This window comes from Sporobolomyces koalae, assembly GCF_050403365.1.
Source record: "Sporobolomyces koalae JCM15063 DNA, S_koalae_JCM15063T_v1_ctg7, whole genome shotgun sequence".
Classification (NCBI taxonomy): Eukaryota; Fungi; Basidiomycota; class Microbotryomycetes; order Sporidiobolales; family Sporidiobolaceae; genus Sporobolomyces; species Sporobolomyces koalae.
This window is the reverse complement of record NW_027481764.1, coordinates 556,393-577,704: the sequence shown is the minus strand read 5'-3', so window position 1 is coordinate 577,704 and position 21,312 is coordinate 556,393. Positions and strand designations below refer to the sequence as shown.

Genomic DNA, 21,312 nt, shown 5'->3' with positions numbered 1-21,312 from the left:
CCAAAGCTCGACACGACGAAGCGACCTCCCGTCGCAAGCATCTCGAAGACAAGGTGGCTGTTCACCGTGCGTGACCATGTGTCCTCGCTTGACTCGGTTCATTGCGCTGCCCGGTTGCTGACGAACCCTGGCTCACGACAGACTCCGACTCTGGCCACTCCGCCGAAGAACGTATGTATCTCTCGCTTCCGCCTGCTGCGCGGCTCTGCGGCTTCAGGAGTGCTCGAGGCTGATGCTGGCACGTTCATTTTCATTCAGGTCATGCTGCTGCTGGCAGGCTGTTCACTCACCATGCTGGCCGACTGCACGCTGCTGAAGCGAAACTCGCCAAGGATCCGCAGGACGCTCAATTGCAAGCCAAGGTGTACAAGCATCGCCATGATCGCCATTTCGCGGCGAGTCACCTCTTGCACTCGCACCGCACCAGGCTCGACGAGGCTCGGGCGCAAGCGAACGCTCACCCTGAAAGTGATAAAGCTCAGCGAGCGCTCGCAGAGGCTGAAGAAGCCCACGGTCGCGCTGCTCGTGCAGAGAAGGATGCTCGCGCGGGTACCGACCATCATCACCGCCTCAAAGCCGCGACGATCTTTCACCACCATGCGACTCGAGAGTTGGACGCCAGTAAACAGCACCTGAACCAAGTCGAGACCTTGCACAAACACGGTCGTGCGACCAAGGCGGAGCTGGATGCTGCTGCTGCCGCTCACGGCGCTGCCAAAGCTCGACACGACGAAGCGACCTCCCGTCGCAAGCATCTCGAAGACAAGGTGGCTGTTCACCGTGCGTGACCATGTGTCCTCGCTTGACTCGGTTCATTGCGCTGCCCGGTTGCTGACGAACCTCGCTTCTGGCTCGCGACAGACTCCGAGAACCTCGAATCGAAGCATGCCCATGAGATCGAACAGCACGAGGAAGCAGTACATCAAAAGGAAGTTGCTGACAGACGCAAGGAAGCTGCCGCTGAGAAACGGCTCAAACACAAACACGAACAGGAAGTGCACCATGCAGAGGTTGAACGAGACCGGGAAAAGCGTAAGGCGGAAGCAGAGGACAAACTCGGGAAGTTGAAGGAACGACACGAGCACGAACGCGCGGAAGCGCATCGTAAGCACGTAGAGGAAAAGGAGCGGGTAATGAGGCTTCGCCAGGAGAGGAAGCGCAAGCGAGCCGAGCAAAAGGAGAAACGGCGGATATTGGCTGCTGAGAGGAAAGAAGAACGGGAAGAGGCTCATCGAAAGGAGCACGAACGCAAGAAGGTCGAGAAGGACAAGAAGAAGCACGAAAAGGAGCAAAAGCGGGACGAGAAGGACCACAAGAGGCGAGAGCATCAGCAGAAGAACAAGCCTCGATCGGGTTCAGCCTCGCGGCGATTCCGAGTTGGCTCGCGCCGATCCCGGGTCAGGGTCCGCGTTCATAGATGATAAGCCCGCCGCAGGTGTCCTCCTATGTGCGGCGCTGGCGTGCAAGGTTGTGAATTACAGAAAGTCTTTCAAATCTTCTTCGAACTTCTTGTAATCTTGGTCTTGTGGCGGTGGCAAAGTCTGCGCCAATCCGCTTGCACCTCCGACTCCTCGCGCCTTGAGGCTCTCCATCAAACTTGGCCCTTTCTCGATTGGAGACTCGTGGGCCTGCTCTGGTCCAGCATTCGCTCCATCTCCGCCGCGCGCGTTGACTTTGCTCAACCCGACGCGGTCGAGTTTCGCTTTCGCTTGCTGTTGCTTCTTGCGCATGGCAGCGGGCAAGAACGCTGTCGCTTCCTTCTTGAGGTCTCGCAGTTGAGGCGCAGCCGAGATGGTCGCACTCGATGCTGCGGCACTCGCTCCGTGAGGCTGACCGATCAGGAGGAACGGCGAAGGACCGGCAGATATTGTTGCGGAAGAAGACGTCGAGGGTGGGTGAATGGGACCGATTGATGGCGCGGCAGAGAACCCTTGCTGATACGCTCGTTGAGGGTCCGAGTTGCCGAGCGACATCGGATCAGACATATGTTGTGGAGGTAGTGGAGGGCGGGAAGGGAGCTGATGAGGATACCGAGGACCTGTCGGTGCATTTGGCGGCGGTGGAAGAGAAGGCGGAGGAGGTGGCAGGAAAGCAGGTCGGGGCGGAAGCGCGTGAGGCGTTGGGCCACCGTGAGTACGATAGCCGGGACTAGAAGGTGCGGGACGCGAAGGTCGCGCGATGAACACCCGCGAAGATTGGCTCGATGCCGCTGTAAGCACCGCCCAAGAGAATGTCGTCAGTATCGGAAAGATGTTGAGATCATTTGTGAGAGCGCGCAAACTTGCCTGCAGCTTGTGGAGGCGGCGGACCAGGAGGCAGTGGAATATCGTCGTCATCATCATCCGAATCATCATCCGAATCGGAATCTGATCCTGCCTTGCCGGCTGGCGGTGGGCCAGCAGGCATGGCGATGTCATCCCCATCGGATTCGCTCTCATCGTCGTCGTCTTCTTCTCCGTCTGATGCTGTGGGTGGAAGGAGAGTGTGAGTTTGCCATAGGTGGTCCGTACTTGCTAGAATTGCACTACCTCTTGCCACCGGGGTGAAGGCTGCTAGCTCTTCTGGCGTTGGGATGCCCAATCGTTGCATTGTATACTCGGCTGGGATGGTACAGTATGGGATCTTGTCAGCTTTCGAGTCAGACTACGCCGCGAATAGTGTGATGGTGCAGCATACGTTTCTCTCGATAGGGCATCCCGGGCGGCGGCGCACCGAACGGGTTAAAGACAGGATCGTAGTAGATACTCCGTTCGGGATGCTTGAGTCTGCCATTCCGGTCGTACAGGCCGGCTGGTTCATCTGCGCCCTGCGCGTCGGCAGGTTCGGCAGGCCTCTCTGGGAAGACGAATTTGCGATGTTCTGGGTGGGCCTCGACGTCTGCACAAAGACAAGAGTTACACGGTCAATCCCCGTCTCAATGCATGTTTCGAGACAGGGTGTTGGGTACTCACACTCGTGTTTGGCCTTGTTGATGCGCGCAACCTCGGCTCGAAGACTTGCGAGTTCATCCTTGTCCTGCTTCGAGAGGTTTGCTTTCGCGCTCAGTCTTCGGATGTCCTGTTCGAGGGCTGTGGTACAGAATAATCATGTTGTGGTCAGTCCACCCAGGGTCGCGAGCAGAGTGCGACGTACGGCGAGTGTCCTTCTTGACGGTCGAGATCTCTTTCGCTTTGGTACGGTTCTGTTTGTTCTTCTTGAGCTCCTTGGCCCGCTGGGCTTTCCGGTGTGCGTCTACCGGGTTCGACGACTTGGCCATCTCGAGTTATCCGCGTCGCGAGGGTGGAGCTGAATCCGACTCTATTCTTCGTCCCAAGGCGTTCAGTCTTGCTGCTGTCTCTGGCAAAAGTCTCTGCCGAGGCGCAAGGCTGTCTATATGTGACGCTTTCGTTCCGGAATTGTGCGGTTTGATGATGAAACAGTATCGATCAACATGTGCCGACCTGTTTCGCACAAGTTGCGTCCGATCGTATTGACATTGCTGCTGTTGCGCGACAGCTAGAGTATTACGTACTACAGCTCGATAAGTTTCGGAAAATCTCGACAAATTTCAGTAATACGGTTCTCTATAAATTACCTGTACACCATGGGGGCTTCTTTCGCTTGCATCTCTTGAATCCAGGCTGACCACATGAGAATCTGCCAACAGCTACGAAGCCAATGTGATCGGTATGCGATCTCAAATGATGTTGGACGGCTGAAAGACCTAGTCTTTCTTTTTCTTGTCCGCATTGCCTGACCCCTTTCTCTTGCTCTCCTGTCCTCCCAAGACACTGAAGAATGCTTCAGTCGGAATAGTGACCCTTCCACTGCACATGGTCAGAGAAGTTCGTGTCAACGTCCTGTTCTAGCAGTAGAGAGGTGCTCGATTAGGAAAAACTGACATGCTGCGTTCCTTGAGCCTCGCCTTTCCAGTCTTTTGCTTTGCGAGCAGTTTCATCTAATTTCGCCATTGTTAGCCTGGGTATTCGAGAGTGCTGGTTGACAACAACAGCAAATTAAGCTCACTTTGCGAGTGACATCTCCTCCATACAGCTTGGCGGTGACATCCTTCTTGAATGGCGCGACCCTGACCCACAAAGCGATGTATCAGTCTTGCTAGTACGGTGTCAGCGAGTAAAGACCCAAACTCACCGTTCTCGACAGATGATGGTCGATCCAACTGCAGCTTGAATGACAACCTAGATGAAGAAGAAGTTTTTATCGCCGAGGTTCGAAGCGTGGGGCGGGACGTTCAACAAGACAACCAAACCCATTTGGCAGCAGGGGATACAAGGAAGCAACTGACCTCGTACTGCTGTCGCGGGATGACATCCCGCAGCCGCTTGGCCCAATCCCGGCCTTCCTGTTGTACCTGACTGCGATGCACGACGGTACAGAGCGCGTCGACTTTTTGCGAGTTGACCAGAATGTTCATGCGACACAGGTCCGAAGGCTCGTACGGAGCTTCTTCGTAATCGAACGATGCGAATCCGGACGTGATCGATTTGAGCGTAGAATGGAACGTCGTGATGATCGAAGACAGGGGGAGCGAGTACAACAAGGTGATGCGAGGTTTCAGGGCGGTCGAAGTTTCGGATGAAGCCGTCGAGATAGATGCACCCGACGAGAGGTAAGTATGCGACAGAGGGATACCTCGATGAGACTGCAACATTATTTTTTCGTCAACGATCTGCAAGAGGCTAGTCCATTTATTTGCACGACTCACGGTGCAGAGATTGATGATAGCACCAGTGTACCTGCGGGATCGACGAATTGTCAGACTATCCTGACGAAAAGCGATGGCGGGAAGAAATCAAAAGCTTTACTCGTCAGGAGCAACGATGGTTGCCCGAATCATAGGCTCTTGCACTTCTGCGACCTTGAGCAACCCACCCGGGTCTGGAAAGTCTGCCGGATTGTCGATAGTTTTTGTTGTTCCGTCCTTGTAAGTCACTGTTTCGACAAGCCAATACCGATCTGAATCAGCGAGAGCGTATGCGAACAAGCCAGCGTGCAAGGCAGACGCACGTTTGACGGGAACGAGCGGTCGTGTCACGATGACTTCTTCTCCGTACTCGTCCTCGAGCCGTTGCCGGAACACGTCCATGTGCAGACTGCCATTGAAGCCTAGTCGGAACCCCTGACCTAGGAAGGTGGAACTCTCCCGGTTCGAAGTCACCGATCGATCTGTCAAAGTCAACTAAAACGAGCCAAGCGCGACGAAGTGTGAGTAACAAATGGCCTTGGGGGGCGGTTGAGAGGGTGGTGAACTGACTCTGCGAATCGCCTCTTCAAGTTTCGTGAATCCTCCTGGATCGAGCGGGTAGATGCCGGCAAAGACCATCGACTTGAGAGGTTTAAACGACTCGAGTGGCGGCATGGGAGCGTTCGTGTGGTGAAAGGTGTCTCCGAGATACGCTGCAGGTCATAATCGGTCGATGAGAATTCGGCCGACAGGTCTCAAAAGCTGGACAGGGTACAGTCTCACCGTCTTTGACTTCCTTCATACCACAGACGACCCAGCCGACCATGCCCTTGCGGAGGATGCGACCCGCGGGATCAGGTCGGTCTGCAATCGAAATTTCGCGAGGCGACAAGATTCCGAGATCGAGCACCGTGTAGGAGTTGCCGCTCGTCGTCGAAGTGATCGAGTCGCCTGTCGGGTGCGTGTGTCAACTTTATCCCGGTAACAGCGTTGAGGGTTGAAAAAGAGGCGCACCCTTTTTGATCTCTCCCTGAAAGACGGAACACAGGCTGACGACTCCCCTGAACGAGTCGTAGTAGCTGTCAAACACCAATGCCTGCAGTGGCTCCGGTTTGTCTTGCGCTACTGGAGGTGGGGGCGGGATGCGCTCAATGACCGCTTCGAGGACCGATTCGACGCCGAGTCCGGTCTTCGCGCTCAGTCTCAGGATTTCCGATTCCTCGCACCCGAGCAAGTCCGACAGCTCCTTGACAGCGGCTTCGCCTCGACCATCGTCCTTGACGAGGTCCCACTTGTTTACTGCGAAATCGTCGAGCTGGTAATGAGCTTACAAGAATCGAGCGGAGAGGAGGGGGAGGATGTTCGGGGATCCGCGTACCTGCGCCGACGACGGTCAAGTTGCGCTTCATCGCCTCGTCGAGCACGCTCAGGGTCTGCGCCTGGACCCCTTGTGCGGCATCGACGAGCAAGAGCGCGCCCTGACTCGGGAGAAGACTGCGCAGGAGTTCGCTCGAAAAGTCGGCGTGACCGGGCGTGTCGAGCAAGTTGAGCATGTACGTCTCGCGTTCGCCGGTTGCGGTGGTGTGCGTGTGAAACATGGTCGCGGATTGAGCCCTGACGGTGATGCCGCGTTCTCGTTCGACCTTGAGCGTGTCGAGGACCTGTTCGTTCTTGGCCTCTTCGGTCGTGGGCCGGTCGATGTCCTTGACGGCGGCGGGGATCGTGCCGGTCAGTTCGAGCATGCGGTCGGCGAGGGTGCTCTTGCCGTGGTCGATGTGGGCGATGATGGCAAAGTTTCGTATCCGTTCCGGTGGAAACTTGGCGAGCGAAGGGACGGATGGGTTCGAGACAGCAGTTGCCGCTGGAGTCGCCTGCACAGAACGAGGGATGAGCCGAGGAGAAGAGAGATTAATTCGCGAGGGCACTCACGGGGGATCTGGCGGAAGTGGCAGCATGCCAGACAGCCGAAGATGTCAGACTGCGTGTCTGTCGTGGCTCGAGGGCGCTAGAAGCGACACGAGCGACGGAAGGACGCCTCCAACACAGTCGACAAGTTGCGACCACACTCGGTCCCGGCCGAAGGCGGACCGTGCTCCCGGCGAGGGCAGCACTGCTCGCGAGGGTCGATCGCATGACGTGCGTCCAGTTCGAAGCGAGCGAGACTTGTTGGCGAATCAAGGGTCGAGCGGATGATCAGAAATAAATCAGGATCTACATCAGTCAACTCTCCCGCTTCCGCTTCACCTTTGCACACGGCCCGAGTCGGATCGATACCAGTATGTCCGCACAAGATCCGCAAACCTCGACCGGAGCAGCGAGCGGAGCTGTGGCAGCCGAAACCGCACGCGTCGACACCGCCTCGTCCGACCGCAGCGTTGATCGAGACGCCTCGTCCGAGTCGGATGGCGGCAACGTCTCAGAGGGCGGGTCCAAGGAGCCCTTCTCGAACCTCAAGCTCGACGAGCGCCACTTTGAGGACACGAAGAAGCGCGAGGCCAAACTCGTGATGGGGCCGCCCCTCGGAGACTCGTCGCCTGCGGGAGGAGACACGGTCGTGCCCGGCGACACCCTCGCCGACAACGAAGAGATCCTCGCAGACCTGCCCGACGACGCGCTCGACCTCGAGCTGACCCACCTCAGGCTCCGCACCCTCAAAGGCTTGGGTATCGAACGCTTCACCAAAGTCCAAGTCAGTCCCCCCTCCCCGTGCTGCATCGTACCTGGATCCAACACCTCTGACCTGTGTGTATCGATTGTCCAGAGGATCTCGCTGCGACAAAACCTCCTCACTTCCCTGTCGTACCACCCCGAACCGACTGCTGTTGTCGCACCCCCAACCACGGCGAGTGATACCGAACCTCGAGACGAACTGGACGAGGACGAACTCGACGACGAGGATGCCGCCAAGAAAGAAGCAGACTTCCCGTACGACGTCCGTCGCCGCGAGTCCGACCTCGAGACCGTGTGGCCTCTCCGAGACCTCAAAGCGCTCGAGGAGCTCGACCTGTACGACAACAGCTTGAAGAGCGTGAAAGGGCTTGAAGGTCTCGACGCCATCACGTACGTCGCCATCTGCGTTCCTCACCGGTGCGACCAGCTCACGCTATTGCCCTCTGGATACCCTGTCTGCCTAGCTCGCTTGATCTCTCGTTCAACCTCCTGCGCTCGGTCGCGTCACTCGATGACGCATCTCCAACCTCCCGCTACGCATACCCGGACCTCACCCACCTGTACCTGATTCAAAACAAGCTGTCCAAGATCGAGGGAGTCCGGGATCGACTCGGCCTCACCTACCTCGAATATGGAGGAAATCGCATTCGAGTGAGATCGATGAGCGCCACTGAATCTTTGTCACTGTTTCCTCCTCTGACGTCGCGGGATATCCTTGACAGACAATCGAGAACTTGCCCATCTCGGCAAACCTCAAATCACTCTTCTTGGGCAAGAACAAGATCACAAAGATCGAAGGCCTCGAAGGCTTGACCGGGCTGAGAACGCTCAGTATCCAGAGTGAGTTTGGGATGTGCCATCTTTTTCGGCTTGCTCTATTTTACTAACTCAGACCCCTTGGTTGGCCAGGCAATCGACTCACCAAGATTGAAGGCCTCGATTCTCTCGTGTCCCTTGAAGAACTGTACCTCTCTCACAATGGTTTGACCAAAGTGGAAGGGCTCGAGAAACTGGTGCGATAGACCCTATCCTCTACCGTCCATCTGACTCCGTGAACTCACCCTATCTGGACTCGCCACAGACGAGTCTGACGACTCTCGATATCGGTCACAACAAGATCACGGAAATCACATCGGAATCATTGTCGTCGCTGGTTGAACTCGAGGAGCTCTGGGTTCGTTTCCACTTTCATAAGCAGTCTTTCTACCTGCTACTGATACCTCCCATACCTGACGACACGTTTCGTTCACTCAGGCAAACAACAATCTTCTCGAAACTCTACCGACTTTGCCTCCTGCATCGCATCCAAACCTGTCGACGGTCTACCTCGAAGGCAACCCGGTACAAGCTCAACTCGGTCCAAACTACCGCAGAAAAGTCATGCTCGAATGTCCTCAAGTACAACAGATCGATGCGACCTATGTTCGGCGATGATTTCCATGAGGAGCGCGATGAAAACCCCCGCTCAATAAGACTAGTATGCTCAAGGACAGGCTGCAGACGGATTTACAGCTATTTTGAGCCTTGATTCCGTGTTCGCAGACTCCGTTCTGCCGAGTTGTCCCGTTCTGCTTGGTGGTGAAGCGGAAGATATATCCTTGCTTTTTGTACTGTAAATTGATCCTTATTGTCGAGTGACGTGATCTTTACGAATACGCTAGTCCCGCATCGACTTGGGAAGCAGCACTTCCTACCTGATCACAGCGCGAGGTAGATGCTCTTGTGAATCCGTGCACCGACCCACTCACTTGCTACCTCGCCCAAGCATGGGGTCGGAAATGACAACTAACAAGGTTCAGGACCCTCACTCTTGACTCGACCGTAGCAATGCTATCCTTGATTCTTGTCGCAGAATACGCAAACAGCTCCAGATCTGGAAGACGATGTCTCATGATTTACTCGCTGAGACCGAGCAGGACGACTCTCGAGGAATACTGCTGATGCGTCTATGTTGCCGCGGAATACGTGAGAGATGCGAAAATGTACCAAAATAACCTTGCCATTCCCCCTAATTTTTGAGCTGAAACAATCCACACCTGTTCAGAATGTTTCTACTGGGGATCTGAAAAGAAGCCGCAAAAGGGTCAGGGCCCAAGTTTCGCTATGGCTTTTCCAAAATGGAAAGAAGGTGGGAACTCACAAATCATGTTGAGCCCCCACAGTCCGACGAAAATGGCAACGAAGCGGATCCGAAGATCGCGTTTGATCCAGTCTGCCACCTTGGCCATTGTTCCGCCTCCCTTCTCTTTGTCCCAATCTACATGGCTGCCACGAGCCAAATCTCCGTTCGATCGAACCGGTTTGTCGTCCTCGTTGATCGTGCTCAGCGCGACGTATTCTGCTGCACCGGGCCCACCACCGGCGGTATGAGCTCCAGACGAAGCGAGGGTGGCCGATGACGGAATTGCCGGGATAGCCGAAGCATTCGCCGTGGGTAATCGCGAAGATGTGGCTTTCGGAACGTAGCAGATCCAGGAGGTGACGACTCCGGTCGCGATCGCGACTTGGTTCGATACGAATACGAACTACATTGTCGTTGTCGGAGCGTCAGCTAGGAGGGACCAGGGTTCGATGCGTGACGTGACTTACAACGAGGGAAGTGATAATAAAGTTGATCGGTCTGAGCCAAGGTCCACCTGGAATCATCATGATAATTCCCCGCGTGCTGATTACAACGTCAAGGTGATCAGCTACAGCGCCCAGGATGACATCAAGACCTCGATATGATGATACTCACTCGCCGGCGATGAAAAGATGGAATTGGATGATGAACGTCTCGAGTGAACATTGTCCAAAGAAGATGAAAAACTTGCTGCTTGTACTCCTCAGGAATGGTGTTGCGTTCCTGAGCACGCACCATGCGAGAACAGGGAGTGCCGACACGTAGGGATGGTACCCGTTGTAGACGAACTTTGACTCGCGCGTGAGCTCAAACACGAAGTAGCCTGCCATGGTGCTCGCCGAGCCGATTATCGTCCACCGTTGCCAGTCTGCCCATCGCGGGTCTTCGGTGATTCGATACTCCTTGATCTTCATGAAAGCGTACGCGGTGAGCATACCGACCCAAACGATCCACATGTCGAGCGTCTGTCGGAACCGCCATTCTCCAGCATTCCAGGATGTTCTGAAGACGTGATTGATCAATCCGAAAGTCGCTTCGAGAGGTCCCGGGACCATGAAGAAGGCGGCTGTGAGACCTGCAGCGACGCAGAGCTTGGATAGGAGGAAGATTGGCCGGTCGTTGTAGGCGTGACCGATCCACAGAGTCACCCAGATGATACCGAACCCTATAGCACAACTGCCATCAGCTCTCCAATTCCTGACGCAAACAAGGGAACCAGCGTACAAACAGTGACGAGAGGCGAGAAATAGTAGCTGAGATAATCCGTGTCCATGAGATAGGCAAGCACGACGGTGAGGAGGTTGAGCCGGACGAGAATGTTGGCAACTCGAGCGAATCCAAAGTCGGCCTTTTTGAGGAAGAAACTGAGGTGGCCGTAGCCGCTCATGAAGAGGTATGCCGCGACTAGCACTCGAATCGGGTTGTAGATTCCACTGATCTTGCTCGCACCGACGTAGTGGTAGATGAGAATTGCTATCTGCATCCAACCTTTCCACTCATCCGTCTGGTCGCGGTTCAAGAACCCGAGGTCCTTTTCGACAGGTTTCATCGTCACGACACCTGCCGCGAGCGAAGCGATACAGAGAATGGCGAATGTGAGGGCGTCATACTGCTTGTTCTCCTTGAGGAAAAGGTTGGTCCGGTCGGCAACGAACAGGAACGAAACCGCAAAGCTGAAGATGGCGAGAGGCAAGAGATATTTCTGCTCAGGGAAGAAAGCGGCTAACGAGGTCGAAAGGTCGGCTGTAGCAGAAACGATCTCAGCTTCCTCGCTGCATAGAAGGGAGAGAAAAGCAGTGCGACTGCAACTCACGTCGCGAATAAAAGTATAGGCCTGCCGGGGCCCAGGCGAGAAGTACGACAAGAAGTGCGATTTGAACGTAATTGGGCGAAGGGTACTGGAAGCAGCATGTCTTGTCGAAGGGGAACTTCTTCGGGAGGACATCGTTGCACCGCAAGTTGAGGAGAATGCTTGCTTGAACTTTGCTGACCGAATCGGAGAAGTGCAAACCGTCGGCAGTTTCGTCTTCCAGCCCAGCGATCAGTTTATTGAACGATCTAGGGATGGCGAGAATCGGGCGCTGCCGGGTAGCGTACGCTCCCCGCGCCTTCGCTGCTGCACTGCGGATCCGATCGTCCAGGCCTTGGTTCATGGTCTTGATATCCTCGAGGTGGACCGTTGCGGCGCGCTCGGGGGAGAGTCGAGACTCAATGGCGTTCTCGACAGGGAGCAGGATGAGCTCGTCGGCGAGAGGGGGGAGGGCCGGGTTCGCCGCAGCGAAGATATCGTCCATCTTGCGGTTCCAGGTCGAAATTCCCCCTGCCTCGGGGTGACGCAGATACCAGATACCGCTACCGATCACGGCAAGGGTCGGTCTGTCGCTCGACTTTGCAGCGAGGGTCCCCTTGAGCAATTGAGTCGCTTTCGTCGAATTGAGAAACGGATCCCAATAGAATGAGAAAGTGATCCCTCCGGCAGTGATTGTCCGATCCGAGTGCTTCTCGGCGACGGTCTCAACCTTCTTGTCAACGTGCTTGACCGCGGCGTCTGTCCGGCAGGTCAAAGGAAGTCAGTCAGCTTGGGCGCAGCCTGACAATGGTGCTGGTCTAGCGAGATATTTTAGACTGACAAAACACTTGGCGAACGGTGGAGTCTCCCATGAAGACGACTGTGCGGCCTTGCAGGCATTGCCCGACCTGTTTGGGCGTGTACGGATGCAGCATGCACCCTTCAGGCTGCCAAGTGCTGTGAGACGAGTCGAGCCATCGTCCAGTATTGAGCAAAGCGCGACAATGGTGTCGATCACCGGAATCTGCAATCAGTGACAGGAAGCAGGAGCAGGTCAGCAACAGGCTCGAACGCTGCCAAAAGATGCGGCTCAGACGGCGGCCTTCTCAGAAGGCGAGGCCCGCAATCTCCGGTCGCAAGCCGGAGTCGACGAGCGCTGCCTCGTCTCACAAGCCTGCTCAGTGCATGCTCGGAAGAAGTTCTCGACTGCGCTGCATCGCTGGCGCCGGACATAGCCGGATCTCCATCTGTTCAAGCTCTGGCTGCTGCAGAGCACCTAATCGAGATCGCTCGCTCACCTTGTACGAAGAATCGAATCACAGCAAGAGCGAGAACCAGTGCGATTAGGCCGCAATGGAATGTCAGGGTCGGGAACGCGAACTTGTTCTTGGTGTTGGGTGAAGACGCAGGCGACGACGACGGCGCCATGGCGGACGACGGATCGATGCAGTACAGCAGCCAGCGGTTCCCCGTGGTCCCTCTGCTGGTTCCGTCTATGTGCTGAGCAGAGGGGAAGAGTTTGTGCGAGTTGGCGCTGTTAACGAGGCTGGCAAGCCATGGGCTCCGAAAAGTTGCGAAACTCGGGAGACACGTCACCTGCGTTCCTATGCAATCACTCAGTAGCTGCTGTTGCGTCTCGCTGCAGGCACGGCCCGAAACGCTGATGGGGTGACAAGGGAGCGATACGATGGTTTTACACGAGGGGCTTCTGGAAAAGTTAGAGACGAGAAGGAAGGAAGAGGAACAGCCAAGGTCGGAGAAAGACAAACAAGGGAAAGCAGAGGAGTGGGGGGAGATGTGGCAAAGATAAGGAAAGAAGCAAAAGTAATATAACGGGGTCCCCTCGAGAGGCAGAGAAATTGGGAGGACGAAGTACGACGACGACGACGGCTGACTGCTAGACGAAAATGAAATTTGGGTTCCCTTTTTTGCGTGACTGCGATCGTGAGAACGAAAAGAATGAACAGGTTCAAGGGGATGGAAGTGGGGAAGGCTCATGCTAGAAATGGGTCGGGCGCTCGAGAGCTCAGACTTGCACGGTGGCAGACGCCGGAGGAACGCCAGAGACGGTTTGCCCAGCGACGATCGTCTTCTTGAGGAGCGAACTCATGAACTCCTGGAACGGTGCGACCCCGCGGACATCGGCCGGGAGGCGGTTGAGCTGCTCCGAGAGGTGCGAGTTGTGCAAGTGCAACAGCTGCGAGAACGTGTACAGGATACCGAATGGCTGCGGCTTGGACACCATCGTACGTTCGAGCAGGACCCGAAGCTGTAGGTAGCGTGAAAGCAAAGACAGGTGAGCTTCGGAGGCTGTCGTAGCGACGCGAGGAAAATCAGGGGAAAGTAACTGACCATTTGCTCGCGGACTGCTTCGTTAGTGGTCTCTCCGAAGGCATCGAGCATGAAGCTTGAGAACCAGTAAGTGTGGGACGAAGGGTATCGAAGGTGGTTCGAGCATGCCGAAAGGATATAGTACCGAGCTGCGTTGACATCAGAGCACAGATGGTTAGTTGAACCTGAACGAGCACGTGGATTGGAAAGCAACGCTACATACCTTCGGGCTCGACATCTTGCAAGAGGCGTTTGAGCAGCTTGGCAGATTCGCATTGGGCGTCGTACTGGACGACGCCGGTCTTGGCCTTCGACGAATTGAGGGCAACGACTCCAAGGTACAACACGAGCGAGTTGATGAGTGGGACGTTGAATTTGGGATCCCGATCGGGCTGGTCGCGAGCACTTGCGAGAGCAAGACGCTCGCGGACAGTCGAGGCAAACTCGGTTGGCTGCTTCGTCGAGAGATACTGGTCGAGCGATGTGCGCAAATCGGCACTCGAAAGAGCGATCGTGTAGTCGGTAAGGCACTGAGGAGCGAGCTGCGTCTCGGGCAGGAGTTCGAGCTTGAGAGCGGGTTGGAGAGGGTCGGGTAGACGGATTCCAGCGTCGACAGGGAAGGCGCTAAGTACAAGGTTGTGCAGCTGGATGCAGGAGGTAGGGATTGCATCTCCAAGGGCATAGTAAGCCTGAGAGAGGAATTCGGGGAAGTCGTGCAAGAGGACAAGGAGGATGCGCTGGGTGCCGATATAGAGGGCGCGGGTCGTATCAGTCAGCTCGCCGCGACGCAGGAACGGCGCGAGGAAGCGCATGAGCGCGATGAGTTGACGCAGGAACGAAGTCCAGCCCTGGATAAACGAAACCGCAAAGTGAGTCCTCCCACGGCAAAACAGGGTTGTGGTACGCAAGCGTGACTCACATCGCGATCCTCCATGGCGAGCAATTTGGGCATGAAGAGCCTGTGCGAGATCAAGCCCACCCAAGAGAAGGTGAAGCCCGGGAAGAAGAGCGGCTGCAGCGTGTTGACCGAGTGGCTGTGTGGAACGAGAAGTGTCAGTGTGCGGAGAGAAGAGTTGATTGCAGTTGCCGGATGCATACCTCAATGCAACGAGAATCTGGTAGTAGGCCGGACCGAGGTGAAGCTCGATTGCAGCGAGGTTGCTCAGCAAGCTCGAGAAGAACCGGAAGAACGGCTTCTGCTGGAAATGCGGACCAAGCTCTTCGTGCGAATTGGCGAGGACGAGCACGACAATCGAAAGAACCTTGGTCATGTAGTGCACTTTGGCCTTGTCGTTGTTGGCTCCGGTCGGATCGGCGTGGTACTTGATCATGAACGTGATCAACTTGGCAAAGGCGTCGACAGGTTGGAAGATGCCGGTCGCGGGAGTTCCGCCAGCCGCCTTGTGCTTGATGTAACTGTCGACACTGACTTCGGCACACACTCGGAAGAATAGCGATGAGATCTCTTCGCCGTTGAGAATGCCTTGCTTCTGGAGTTGAACCACGAAATCGACGAACGATTTCTCCACGTTGTACGATTGCTGGTAAAGGCGAACCCATTCGGCGAAGCAGAACGTGAGTTGTTCGCGAACCGCAGGCTCATTTACGGCAGCCTTGGCAATCGAGACAGGGCCAACATCGACGGCGGCTGAGCGGGCCTCGAGCTGCTGAAGCAGTTCCTTTGCGCTGCAGTACAGCGAGCAGGCGCGAGATCGTCAGCGCGCAATTTCTCAAGCGGTGTCAGCGTATGCATACCGAGGCGAACTTACGCGTCAGTCGCCTTGTTGTTGCGAGCTGCCTCGCGCAGAGCATCGATTGCGTTGGCAAATTGTTCCTTGGTCGCGACAGGCGGAATCTCGGCCAGACACGCTGAGACGAGCTTGGCTGCGAAATCGATGACACTGGCGCGGAACTCGCGAAGGATGAACTTGGCGAGCTGAACGTCGAGTTCGGCAAGCTGGATAAACCGCGTCTGGAGAAGGGCGACCGTGACCGGAACGTTGAACTTGCGCTCGTCTTCGGCGTAGAGGAGCCAGGCCGAGACTTCCTTAGCGACCTTGGTAGAGATGGCGCAAAGTCGATCAAGGAGGAACACATAGGCGTCGCGACCGAGAGTTGTCGAACTGCGGTACATGAGCTGGACAACCTTCTGCGAACAACCTAGCACAGTCTCGTCGCGAGAGGCCGAAGCCGCTGCGATGAGAGGAATCTGTTGAACGATTCGACGGACATCGGATTCTTGCGGAACTCCCGTGAGGGCGGCGGCAGTCTCGCTCGCGAGCGCTTTCTCCAGTTCGCTCACAAGAGCCTGTGCAGCGGAGCGCATGATCAGAATGACTCGGCTTCGGTGAATGACGACAGGGCATAAAACGCACAGCGAATTTCTCCATGACCTGCGGCGCCGTGAAGAGGACCGGTTCGGCAACGACAGGAGTAGGAGCGGCAGCCATAGCAGGCGACGGCTCTGAGTAAGCAGCACCGTTGCGTCCGTCGAGGGCGGTCGGGAGAGCCGGAGGAAGGACACGAAGTCGAGCGAAATCTTCGTATACCAGAAGTTGGCGGTCCGAGAGACCACCGAGCTTGAGGCGCAGAGGATCCGGAAGCATGCCAGAATAGTGAGACGCGGCCATCGCGGCGGTGTCCCAGAAGGCTTCGCGCGAGCGCTGTAGGCATAGAAAAGGGCTGCGTCAGCTCCTCCTGCGGAGAAAGGCCATGCAAGATCCAGACTCACCTCGCGGTGACTCCTCCTCGACAAATATGCCGGAGACAGTCCGTCGTCCACCTCCATGACAGCCTTCTCCATCGCGACTTTTTCGACGACCGAACACGCGAGATCCAAGTTCTCTGCGGCGAGCACAAGGATGGCTTGCTCGGGGATATTCTCGTCGGTAAAGCCGTTTTGAAGGAGGAGATTGCGGATGTGCGTAACCATGCTCAGGCGAAGAGGCTCTTTGCATGTGACGAGCGCAAGGGAGCCAGCCAGATTTTGCACCATGAGGTGCGCCGCTGTTCCCATCTTGGATTCGTCCCCTTCCATTGCGAAGTCTTTCATCGTGAGCTCACGAGTGGAGATACCTGCGATTGTGACTGAGCGCTCGACCACGGGCGCGATGATCTCGCGGATGGCGCGGTCGATCGCGACGCAGACGAGGCGGCGAAGCGAGTTGTTCGAGGCGAAGAGGGTGAGCTGCGGGTTGAAGGCAACAAGGTTCGGGAGGGCCTGGAGAGCAGCTGAAACGGTGTCTGCGCACAATGAAATCGGACGGATCAGTTTGTATCCGCGTCAAAGGAGGAGGAAGCAGCTGACCTTGTAGCGAAAGCGAGTAACCCGGCTGGTTGACTCCGAGCATGAGCGGTTGGCGTGCATGGTCGTTACCAGCAGCGGGAAGCGCATGATGAGCAGCGGAGGCGGGTCCGAATCCGGTCCTCAAGCCGTGCTCGTCAACGTCGTGCGAAAGGTGACCTTGTGCGGCGAGAGACGCGAGCGCCAAGTCGGCCGGTTGTTGCTGATTGGCAGCCTGCTGGGCGACGAGGGCGGCCGCAGCTTGGCTCTGCTGCGCGGCGGCGAGATCCTTCGCGGTTGGTCGGTTACGGAGGAGATCGGTCGGTTCGACGTCCTTGATGTCGATATCGAGCGACTTGCACAGGACTTCAATCTCAAACTTGAGATTGAGCTTGAGATTGGCCGCTTGGTAAAGCTCCACCAGGAGGCGCAGGATCGCCATCAACCACGGGTTGGGCGGACGGAAGACGCGGGATTTGGCGCATTGTTCGAGAACCTTGCATACGAAAGGGATGGCGACGATTAGGCGTTCCGAATCGTAACCTTCGATGAGCAATTGTTTGAACGCGATATTGTTCTGCCTGATCGGCTTGTCCTTGGCGAGCGTCAATCCTCCTAGCCACGAGCCGAGGTTTTTCAACAGAGTTCGCTCTGTCGATGACTGCACGGTTTTCTCCGAATTGAGAAGCGTCGAGAGCTTGACGAATGTCTCGTAGAGAACGCGCTTGACGAGGTGTGGCATTTTGAGAGCATCTAAGAATTGTTGGTACAGCTGGTGGTTGTTCGGCTCGATGCTCACGCGCTGCGCGACCAGATAGTGGGCGAACCAGGCAAAATGCTCGGGCTCGATCCGATCCATCATGTCGCGAACCTTCGCATCGAAGTTGGAAGGTGCAAGGTTGTTCACGATGAACAGGATCTTGTCCGACGTGTTCTCGTCGGGTGCATCGGGATCTGCTCCGTCCGTGTCGACGTGAATCGCAGTGAAAGCGACACGCTCGGGCGGAGGCGGCGGCCCGTGCTCGTACGCTCCCGACCCGTCACCGAGTCCTCCAGGGAGGTCGACCGCAGCACCATCTGATCCTTCTCGCTGCATGAGCGCCTGCCTCGCCATGTTGGCAACTTCGGGGTGAAGCTGTTGAATGTGAGGGATCGACACGATCGAGTGGGCGAGTTGCGGCCACTCGCTCAACCTGCCTTGGAACCTCGCGAGGGCCTGGATACCGAATCGGAACCAGTTCGAATCCGCCGGGTTGCGGAGCGCATCGAGAACGTAGCGAACAGCGATACCGAGAGGGATGAAGTCGATGAGGTGGTACTGGATGAGATCTCCGAAGAGATAGGCGGTGAGGGAAAGCTCATTTGCGGGATACGTGTTGAAGAAACGGTGCTCGTCAAAGAGGCCGTGCAGGAAGCAGGCAAAGAATTCGTGATCGTGGGCATTGTCCGAATCCTTGGCTTGACGCAGGGCTGAGACGACCTTGTCGACCGGGATCTCCTGCTCATACATGCGCTTGTAGAGTGCATCGCACTCGGCTTCAATCTCGGACGAGAAGGTCGTGACCGACATTCCTGGCTCGGAGTCGGAGTTCTTGGGCGAAAAGTTCATCAAGCGGGGATGAAGTTGGAGGCATTGAGTTCGAACCTCCTTGAAGAGCTCGACGTCGGTTCCTGTGAAGAGTTCGTGGCTGATCGAAAGTACATGTATCAGTGGCGTGCGAATGACTAAGATGATTACAGCAAGGCTTACTTCGAGCGAAGCACCCTCATGAAGACAGCGATCGTCGCCGCGTTCAGCGCGAGGGTCGTCGGCTCCGACGGCATCTCCATTTCTTGTCTGTTCAATTCGTGACCGACTTTGTGCCCAACGAAGTCGAGAGTCGCCCTAACGAGACCTCCGCCGTGCGACTTGATTTGGCTCGTGAGCCATTTGTCCAAGTTGAGGTATTCGCGCCTGCTGGCGAGCGCTGCCATGTCCAGCGCCAGCTCGAACGGTCGCAGATTCTCGAGAATTTCGTCCAGCGCCTTGAGGTCTTGAGCGATGTCGACGATGCGAGTCACATTCATCTCGGATTCTGTGTAGAAATCGCGAAGCGCAGCGTAGAGGAACTGCCGGTCAAGCTGGTGCAGGCGCAAGAAGACGAGCTGGTGCGAAGGGTGACCAGTCAAGAACGTCGAGAGCAGGCGCGCTGTGAGCTCGGCGTGTAGGGCATTCCAGGGTTTCTGTAGAATATAACGTGTCACTGGGGTCAGCAACATTGACATGCACGCAGCAAAGGAGAGTGAAACGCACCTCGATCTGCATTAAACCAATCAACATCAATTCGGGATTGCTCTTGCATCCGCGATCGAGCAACTCGTGGGCCCTCGCTTGCGCTTCTCCGCTCCCTTCTGCGCCGAGCCGGATCAGAGTCCTGACTAGTTCGGCGCAGTTCCAGACGCTCGCCTGTACGGATGTCGCGAGCGACTTGATGGTCGGGCTGGCGTGCGAGGCATCCTCGGCGAGCACGAGCTTGTGAACCGAGGGAAGTGACGATAGGAGGAATGGTGGCTCAGACGAGGACGAAGAAGCGGCGGATGTCACGGCGAGATAGACGAGGCGGTCCAAGAGTGTGAACTGCAACAGGGGGTTGGCCCAAGGAGACCACAGTCCACTGATCGCGCTAGTGCCTCCGGCTGCCGATACAAAACCTTGCGGTGGTGGTGCAGGACGGTTCGAGCGGGGGTCATCAGAGGCAGCTTGCGGTGAGGGCGACAGCGTAAGGATGTTGGCGAGGGCGCGGAGGGACCAGGTCGTGTCGGGGAGTTGGCGCATAGGCGAATCATAGATCCGCAAGACGTCGCCCCATCTCAACGCCGGATGGGCACCGTGGACCGCCTTGATCCACGAGTGCACGTCGACCGGTCTGCCTTGCTCGCCCTCCCTGCTGGCAATGTCGATCAGCTCGACCATTTCCTGCGCGACCGCCATCTCGGATCCGCCATTGTCGCCTGCGCCTGCGGTGGACGTATTGTCGCTCATTCGACCGAACTTGCTCATGGAGCCACGAGCGAGTCCGGTGGAGGTTCACGAGTGTCGGGTGAGTCGAAGGGTGCGGAGACGAGGTGTCCGGTTCAAACTCGGGTCGAGGCCGAGCCGAGCGAGCTGACTGCCGAGCGAAGGTTGCTCTGAGAAGAGGGCCACAGAAAAGCGGGCCGGGAGAAGCGATGCGGGCGAGAGAGTGCCGGTCAAAGGAGATGCCGCCTCGTTGTCAGATCGGAGGCGGCGAGTACTGCTCGTCGAGGTGCGCCGAGGGTACCACACACTCGCGTTACTGTGTCAGACACGTTGCGCGCGCGGGTCAGCAGCCGCGAGGGACAGATCGAGCGCGCGAGGAGGACTTGGGAGGACAAGTGATCGATTTGCGACGCACCTGCACAGGCTCGACCTCGGACGGAGCGGGTCGGGTATAAGGCGAGGAGAGGTCTTCCTGCGAGGCTGCTGCTCGTCTCCCTCGTATGTAACGCGCGCGCGAACACCGGCTTGTCTATGAGGGGGGAAAGCGAGAAGCCTAGGGATTATTAGGGTTACTTCCGCCGGAATATTACAGTAAATTGATTGATCTCAAAATAATCTCCTTTCGGGTCAGGGACTGCGTTCTGTTCCAATTTGGCAAAGGCGAAGGATATACTATAGGAAAAGACAGCGCAACAGGGGAAAAAGGAAACAGTCGAATCCAAACAAGACAAGTCAAAACTCTATAAAAAGCCAACCAGCGGCCGACAACTCCAAGCGCGTCGATTCGTGCGCGGCAGGGAAGTCTGTACATCGGGCAGAGTGTGCAGCATGGGTGTCAGCGCGAGTGGCGAAGCGAAATCAACTACCCTAGCGAGACTCCCGCCGTGGACTTCCGAACGAACGTACATACATTGAAGTCGCCTCACTGGCAGCAAGCCAGCGAGAAACAGGAGTACACGCCCGGGGCGGACGCGACGTCGTCATCCAGTACTGAGACAACGACGACAAACGGCGTCACATAGTACGACTCAAGCTTAGCTTCGCACGTTCCGCGCTCAATTCGAGGTTGGCAATGTTCACCTGCTTCATCCGACGGAATAGTCGCGAGGATGTTGCCAGGGCGATCTCGGAGCGGTCGGCATGAAGTGCTGCGCGAGAGACACGAGTATGATCAAGTTGTACGAAGCAATTTACGTCTTCCGCCTCGTGATTGCAATTCTGTCCATAGTTCGTCTTTCCCGATGGCTTGAGTGACTGTTGGTTAAGCTACGCTCTTTTGAGGAAGCCATGATCGAGAATCAGACAAAATGCAAAAAACGACGCCGTAAGCTCCGGCGAATTTGGTTCGTTTTCTAAGTCATAGCTTCATCCACCCTCCACCACTCGCAGATGTGAGTGCGGCTCGTCGAGATGTCTTGACTTCTTCTAGAACAGT

The 21,312-nt window shown here is 56.4% G+C and overlaps 6 protein-coding genes across 6 annotated transcripts; 2 read left to right on the top strand and 4 right to left on the bottom strand.

The window, feature by feature from the left end:
• JCM15063_004246 (uncharacterized protein) lies at positions 1-1,421 on the top strand (the record flags this gene model as incomplete). The annotated part of the gene is made up of 4 exons (XM_076677290.1): positions 1-66; positions 142-171; positions 259-780; positions 862-1,421. Coding segments are annotated over 4 exons (1,178 nt in total), but the record flags the coding sequence as incomplete, so codon positions are not given.
• Positions 1,422-1,475: 54 nt separating this feature from the next.
• JCM15063_004245 (uncharacterized protein) lies at positions 1,476-3,256 on the bottom strand (the record flags this gene model as incomplete). Its single annotated transcript, XM_076677289.1, has 5 exons — positions 1,476-2,209; positions 2,286-2,600; positions 2,677-2,877; positions 2,952-3,068; positions 3,133-3,256. The coding sequence occupies 5 exons, from the start codon at positions 3,254-3,256 to the stop codon at positions 1,476-1,478; spliced, it is 1,491 nt and encodes a 496-aa protein (XP_076535808.1).
• A 447-nt stretch (positions 3,257-3,703) lies between these two features.
• Positions 3,704-6,817, bottom strand: GUF1 (GTPase GUF1; the record flags this gene model as incomplete). The annotated part of the gene is made up of 13 exons (XM_076677288.1): positions 3,704-3,806; positions 3,882-3,937; positions 4,006-4,066; positions 4,132-4,178; positions 4,286-4,642; positions 4,706-4,736; positions 4,806-4,932; positions 5,008-5,179; positions 5,255-5,397; positions 5,468-5,635; positions 5,699-5,983; positions 6,063-6,555; positions 6,614-6,817. The coding sequence occupies 13 exons, from the start codon at positions 6,815-6,817 to the stop codon at positions 3,704-3,706; spliced, it is 2,247 nt and encodes a 748-aa protein (XP_076535807.1).
• Positions 6,818-6,962: 145 nt separating this feature from the next.
• SDS22 (type 1 protein phosphatase-activating protein SDS22) lies at positions 6,963-8,788 on the top strand (the record flags this gene model as incomplete). The annotated part of the gene is made up of 7 exons (XM_076677287.1): positions 6,963-7,373; positions 7,446-7,744; positions 7,819-8,005; positions 8,077-8,194; positions 8,264-8,367; positions 8,436-8,528; positions 8,609-8,788. 7 exons carry the CDS (start codon positions 6,963-6,965, stop codon positions 8,786-8,788), a joined length of 1,392 nt encoding a protein of 463 aa, XP_076535806.1.
• A 617-nt stretch (positions 8,789-9,405) lies between these two features.
• Positions 9,406-12,693, bottom strand: JCM15063_004242 (uncharacterized protein; the record flags this gene model as incomplete). Its single annotated transcript, XM_076677286.1, has 8 exons — positions 9,406-9,416; positions 9,495-9,879; positions 9,944-10,019; positions 10,092-10,641; positions 10,701-11,219; positions 11,290-12,024; positions 12,107-12,289; positions 12,564-12,693. The coding sequence occupies 8 exons, from the start codon at positions 12,691-12,693 to the stop codon at positions 9,406-9,408; spliced, it is 2,589 nt and encodes an 862-aa protein (XP_076535805.1).
• Positions 12,694-13,291: 598 nt separating this feature from the next.
• CDC39 (CCR4-NOT core subunit CDC39) lies at positions 13,292-19,919 on the bottom strand (the record flags this gene model as incomplete). The annotated part of the gene is made up of 11 exons (XM_076677285.1): positions 13,292-13,534; positions 13,618-13,745; positions 13,820-14,444; positions 14,516-14,630; positions 14,695-15,282; positions 15,366-15,904; positions 15,972-16,259; positions 16,328-16,839; positions 16,904-18,567; positions 18,630-19,102; positions 19,173-19,919. The coding sequence occupies 11 exons, from the start codon at positions 19,917-19,919 to the stop codon at positions 13,292-13,294; spliced, it is 5,922 nt and encodes a 1,973-aa protein (XP_076535804.1).
• Positions 19,920-21,312: the final 1,393 nt, after the last annotated feature.